Source organism: Podarcis muralis, chromosome 12, assembly GCF_964188315.1.
Source record: "Podarcis muralis chromosome 12, rPodMur119.hap1.1, whole genome shotgun sequence".
Lineage (NCBI taxonomy): Eukaryota > Metazoa > Chordata > Lepidosauria > Squamata > Lacertidae > Podarcis > Podarcis muralis.
Window position 1 is genome coordinate 7,685,290 of NC_135666.1, and position 6,880 is coordinate 7,692,169.

Genomic DNA, 6,880 nt, shown 5'->3' on the forward strand with positions numbered 1-6,880 from the left:
AGAAACCCAGAGGACCAGATTCAGACCCATATGCTAAACTTTTACATGCATATATACACACTTGCCATGAGCTACTAGGATTTGTGGACAACTACCCTACATGACAAGGGACGCGGGTGGCGCTGTGGGTTAAACCACAGAGCCTAAGACTTGCCAATCAGAAGGTCGGCGGTTCGAATCCCCGCGATGGGGTTAGCTCCCATTGCTCAGTCCCTGCTCCTGCCAACCTAGCAGTTCGAAAGCACCTCAAAGTGCAAGTAGATAAATAGGTACCGCTCCGGCGGGATGGTAAATGGCGTTTCCGTGCGCTGCTCTGGTTCGCCAGAAGCGGCTTAGTCATGCTGGCCACATGACCCGGAAGCTGTACGCCGGCTCCCTCGGTCAGTAAAGCGAGATGAATGCCGCCACCCCAGAGTCGGTCACGACTGGACCTAATGGTCAGGGGCCCCTTTACCTTTACCTTACCCTACATGACAAACCACTGAATGACAAGAGGTAGCTTCTCAGAACCTTCAGGTCCTGGGCTGATCCCACCCACCCAGGCTGGCCATTGGATCTTCCAAGACAGGAAGTAGGATAAGAGGGCTTCCTGTATGAACTGAGCCTTGCTTGAACCAAAAAGGTCTTCCTGAACTCTGATGTGGTTCTATATCCTTGCTCCTGACTAGTGACTTGTTCAATGGGTCTTTGTTCCTGGCTCACCTCAGACTGCTGCTCATGGCCCAGATCTGAAAACCAGCGATGCGGTTAATTAATTTACACTCAGGACTTAAGTGGTCTTTCCAAGGTGGGGGCTCTTTTTAGAACCTAGACGTGGTCCTCCAAGATGACGTTGGACTATAACTCTCATTGTCCCTGGCCGTCCTGGCTGGAGTCCAGCTACATCTGAGACTCCGCCGAGGCATCTTGGTCCCAGGCCATTTAGGGTCTTAAATCTTATTTCTTTAGGCTGGTTTTCCCTCACAACTGTTGCACCTTCTATACAGAGGATCCATTTTACAATGGAAAGTAAACTTGATGGAATGAGCACATTCCATCTAGACAAAATCTGCAAATAGCATCAGATTGGGAGGGGGCCCCTGATAATTATTGGAACCCCAGCAGTTAGAAGGGGGAGTTAAAAGTAATTCCTTCCCCTGCTGCGGTGCTGAAGAAAATCCCTCATCCGAACTTATTTACACTGGGAGGAAATTTTCCATTAGTGTCCATGGGGGTTCCATCTCAATATGAATAGTCCTTATCTCTTCCAAGTCAAGGCCCATAAAGGATCCTCAACAGATGTCTGTCCAATAGCGGCCTGAAGAGAAGGAGACGTCCTAGTCTTCCTAAAAATCTAGCTGAATAGAGGCAGAGCAAAGTTGAGCACTGGAGAAGCAGAGATGCCCAAGTCTTGTTTATATCTGCTGCTTTTCCTATCCTAGGCAAATGTGATCGATAAGCTTTATCGCTCAGCCCAATCTTCCTTCTTCTTCCCAGATCTTTCAAAGGTTTTATCTTCTAGGTCAGAAATCAAACATTAAAAACTTCCACGTACAGGGCTGCCTTAAGATGTCTTCTACAAGTTGTATAATTATTTATCCCCTTGACAGCTGATGGGAGGGCATTCCACAGAATGGGTGCTACTACCGAGAAGGCCCTCTGCCTGGTTCCCTGTAACTTCACTTCTTGCAGTGAGGGAACTGCCAAAAGGTCCTCGGAGCTGGACCTCAGTGTCCGGGCTGAACGATGGGGGTGGAGACGCACCTTCAGGTATTTAGGGCCAAGGCAGTTTAGGGTTCTAAAAGTCAGCACCCACACAATATGACCTACCACGGCTTCAATCAGTTTTCCCCTGAAAAACCACAGCTGAGTCACGCTAAGACTGTTATCCGCTGTAACCACTATTTTTTTCTAAATCTTAATGCTGCATAGACAATCCTTGTTTTCTGTATTTCTGAAACCAGGTGGGGTTGCCACCTGTTTTCCTGACATAATTCCCGTTAACCACGTTGTGTCAGGAAGGGACCTAACAGGTGGCGATCTTCCCCATCACTAACTCTCCAAGCCCAGAAAGGTTTCACCTGTTGGATTAAATCCCACAGCAAGTACAGGCACAGGAGCCCGTGCCACCACCCAGTTTTTGGGATGCCAGTGTTGAAACCAGGCAGGAAGTCAAGAACATTTCCCTGTTGTTTGGCCTCCAGCACCTCCATATATTCAAAGATATACTATCTCTGCAGAGGGAGGTTCCATCTCATAGCCAAGGAAAGTTCAATCATGTATAGACACTCAGATACTTCCCAGATCCATGATTCTACAGCACGTATGGGGAACCTGTTTCAACCAGAGGGCCACATTCATTCCCAGGCAATGTTTCAAGGGCCACATGGCAGTGGTGGGCAAGGACAGAGGCGGAAATGGGTGGGGCAGCAAATGTAAAATTTACCTTTTTCACAGTCAGCTAGTTATTTCACCTAGACAGCATCTTAAAAAGCAGAGACATCACCTTGCCAACAAAGATCCGTATAGTTAAAGCTATGGTTTTCCCAGCAGTGATGTATGGAAGTGAGAGCTGGACCATAAAGAAGGCTGATCGCCGAAGAATGGATGCTTTTGAATTCTGGTGCTGGAGGAGACTCTTGAGAGTCCCATGGACTGCAAGAAGATCAAACCTCTCCATTCTGAAGGAAATCAGCCCTGAGTGCTCACTGGAAGGACAGATCATGAAGCTGAGGCTCCAAGACTTTGGCCACCTCAGGAGAAGAGAAGACTCCCTGGAAAAGACCCTGATGTTGGGAAAGATGGAGGGCACAAGGAGAAGGGGACAACAGAGGACGAGATGGTTGGACAGTGTTCTCAAAGCTACCAGCATGAGTTTGACCAAACTGCGGGAGGCAGTGGAAGACAGAAGTGCCTGGCGTGCTCTGGTCCAGGGGGTCACGAAGAGTCGGACACAACTAAACAATAAGTTATTTCACACATCTCTTTCACCTCCCGTCCAAACAAGCAAGAGGCATTATCCGACTTCAAGGACACAGCTTGGGAGATGAAGAAAATCCCAGGCAGAGTGTCGAGGGTCAGACACAGAGAACGCATTTGGCCCCTGTGCCTGAGATTCTCACCCTTGCTTTACAGGGTGATTCACTAGCACACATTATAATAATAATAATAATTATGATGATGATGAGAAATTCAATGTCACATTATGCTGCTGTTTCCATCTAGACAAAACAATCCCTCATCTCCTCCCAGTGTTAGAAACTCAGATATATAAGCTACGGGACAAAGGTGGCTCTGTGGTCTAAACCTCTGAGCCTCTTGGGCTTGCTGATCGGAAGGTCAGTGGTTCAAATCCCCACAACAGGGTGAGCTCCCATTGAAGAAGAAGAAGAAGAAGAGTTTGGATTTGATATCCCGCTTTATCACTACCCGAAGGAATCTCAAAGCGGCTAACCTTCTCCTTTCCCTTCCTCCCCCACAACAAACACTCAGTGAGGTGAGTGGGGCTGAGAGACTTCAGAGAAGTGTGACTAGCCCAAGGTCACCCAGCAGCTGCATGTGGAGGAGCGGAGACACAAACCCAGTTCACCAGATTAAGAGTCCACAGCTCTTAACCACTACACCACACTGGCTCTATGTCCCAGCTCCTGCCAACCTAGCAGTTTGAAAGCCTGCCAGTGCAAGTAGATAAATAGGTTCCGCTGTGGCGAGAAGGTAAACAGCGTTTCCATGCGCTCTGGTTTCTGTCGCAGTGTGCCGTTGCGCCAGAAGCAGTTTAGTCATGCTGGCCACATGACCTGGAAAGCTGTCTGTGGACAAACGCCGGCTCCCTCGGCCTGAAAGCGAGATGAGCGCCGCAACCCCAGAGTCGCCTTTGACTGGACTCAGCCATCCAGACGTCCTTTACCTGTTTACCTTAAACCAACTTTACGGTTGCCAACATGGAATGCCTAGTTGCCATTTTGGGGGCAAGGCGGCTATAAAGTCTTATTTTTCAAGTGATGGACTGATTGATTCTCAGTTAAACATCTGGCTAGTTCAGAGGACAACCCTGAGCCAGGTGAAGAACTTTGAGAACTTAAAAGAAGAAAAGTCACTTTTGCCCAGGAACTGTCCACATATATATTGGCCTATTCCTGCCTCTTTTTCTTAACGGTGACACAGACCATTCGTAACAGTGAGTGGGGCGAAGACAAGCCACAGCAATTAACTATAACATTGTTCATTGCTCCTGCTCAGGCTGCATGGAAAAAGCGTTTCGGTTCCCGAAATTCATTCCTGATGGTGCAGATAAAATAGAACACATGGAATTCTACAGGATGGGGTATTCGTGTGGGGGGGGAGCCAAGATCCAGGGCTCCCCAGGCATGCACCTCCAGAGCGTGGAGACTTCAGGTGTCATCCTGTCTCCCAGGTACCTTCACTTGAAGGTAAAGGTAGAGGGGCCCCTGACCATTAGGTCCAGTCGTGGCCGACTCTGGGGTTGCGGCACTCATCTCACTTTATTGGCTGAGGGAGCCGGCGTACAGCTTCCGGGTCATGTGGCCAGCATGACTAAGCCGCTTCTGGCGAACCAGAGCAGCACACGGAAACGCTGTTTACCTTTCCGCAGAGTGGTACCTATTTATCTACTTGCACTTTGATGTGCTTTTGAACTGCTAGGTTGGCAGGAGCAGGGACCGAGCAACGGGAGCTCACCCGGGCGCGGGGATTCGAACCCCCGACCTTCTGATCGGCAAGTCCTAGGCTGTGTGGTTTAACCAACAGCGCCACCCACGCCAGGTGCAAAATGCGCCTAGTGAATTTGAACCACTGTCCTCTCTCCATATGCTGTTTTGGAGGATTCTACCCCCACAAGTCAATTTCAAGGGTGCATAGCAGAGGGGAAGCCTTGCTCACACAGAAGCCTACAGCCGAATCCCACCCATTATTCCTATTATCCATTATTCCTTCACCAGCGGATCCCAGGGCGGGTTGGAACAGTTTGAAACCCTGCATTAAGAACCAGCTAAAACAAATCACAGTCGCGGGAAGAGGTCCTGAAAACACACACCTCAAGTGTCACAAGGCCAGGGCAGAAAAAGGTGTGTCTTTAGCACCTTAGAAAGCTGAATTCAGAAGGTTAAACCACTGAGGCTATTTCGAGTGACACCAGATGACCCAAGAATTCTGTCTGCCCTGTGATGGTCCGTTCACACATGCCTGCCAGCCTGACAGTGCTGCAATTGTGGAGCGAACAAGCGTTTGCGTGAGGAGCAAGCTCTACGATGAAGGCCAAACTATGCAAAGACTGAAGATTGGGAGTTTTGGATTACAGCTTTTCCACACCAAAAAAAACCACAACACCCCCCCCCCCCATTTGCAAACCAGATGTAGAACTTACACACACACACACAACCGAAACCCAGAAATCCATATACAACTTTTTGGTTCCGGATCGTACCCATGGTTAAGATTACTTCCTTGAGAAGATCTGCACTGATGAAGGACTGTAGGCCTTCCTTGCAATCCAGGGATTCTCATAGCCAAATAACCCTTTCATCCCAAGCATCCAGATAGTGTCACTTCCAATAAAATGTATATTCCTGATCTTGTCCCTGCCCTTGAGCTGTGTGTGTGTGTGTGTGTGTGTGTGTGTGTGTATTAAAAGGCTCCAGCCCTCCCTCTTTTAAGCTGGCACCTTCTCGCAATTGCAAACGCAAGGTCTCCCACCTTTCCAGCGCAGAAACACACCTTCATTTCTGCAAAAGGAGAAAAGGGAGAAGTGTCGCATGGGGGAGGGGGCGGAAACCCCCCTCGAAACCAACGCAAACTTGAGCAGACTTGCTGGGAGAGGAAACTGTCACAAATCCCATAGCGACCCTCTTGCAAATCAATACCTCCAAGCAGATGGGGGTTTTCCCTCCTCTCTCTCTTCCTAAACCGACACCACCCCATCGGAAGCCACACTTTGCCTGAAAGCTCCTAGACAATGCATCTAAACACGAATGTCACTCCGAGTTCACACCAGAAAGGCAAAACAAGCCGGCGAGGCTTCCTCCGACGGCTATATACGACTGCAAGCAGCCCCGTCAACTTGTAACGATTGCAATTTGGGGGGTGAGCTAATCCATCGCCACAGCGTCGGCCCAGCTATGAAGGAATTTTAACTCTTCGCATGCAACAAGACAGCTATTGTACGTTCTTCCAGCATCTCTCTCTCTGCACATCTCGGCTGCCCCTCACTTGCAAAAAAATAAAAGGAGAGAGCCTATAGATGCGGGGGAGATATAGATATATAATTATGCATGCAAATAAAATAAAATAAAATAAAAAGAGCCCTACCCCCTTCTGATCCACCTTGGCTTGCACGCACGCACGAACATCTGCGCTTTGCAATGTGGACACACAGAAGTAAGAAAAATGCTAACGGGGGGGGCAGATGGGGAGAGAGGCAGAATAATCGCAGCGATCGAGGGGCAAGTTTGCAAGGAGAGCAACTGTGTCGACCCCAAATAAATAATGAAATAAGGCAGAAAAAGAGAGAGAAATGAAGTGTCGGATCCAATACCATTTTGATGCGAGGGTCTCCGGTCAATTGAGCCCCGGTGCTCCTCTGCTTGCTGGGGGGTTGTGATCTCCATGAAAATGTTGGAATGTGACAGATTAGATCTTTCTTTTTCTTTTCTTTTTAAAGGTTTTCTCCCCCTCTCCCTTTCTTTCCTCCTTCCCCCTTTTCCTCTGCAGTGGTTCCTTCTGCTGGGCTGCAGCGGGGGGGCCTCCTGCGCTCTCGTCTCCCCTCCGCCGCCGCGGCTGCCTCTGCTGGCTTGCTGGCTTGCTGCCGCTCCTCCTCCCCTCCCGCCGCCCGCCCCTTTGGCGGCTGCTTCACTCCGGCCCCCCCATCGCCCTGTCAGCCCCGGAG

At 49.4% G+C, this 6,880-nt stretch overlaps 1 protein-coding gene across 1 annotated transcript in view; it reads right to left on the reverse strand.

Annotated features, from left to right (window-relative positions):
- The window catches only part of ZBTB47 (zinc finger and BTB domain containing 47), a 44,507-nt gene extending 37,627 nt beyond the window's left edge, over positions 1-6,880 (reverse strand). Inside the window, exon 1 of the mRNA XM_028750883.2 lies at positions 6,530-6,880. Coding sequence (XP_028606716.2) covers positions 6,530-6,532 — 3 coding nt within the window. The 5' untranslated portion in view covers positions 6,533-6,880. The remainder of the gene's footprint in view (positions 1-6,529) is intronic.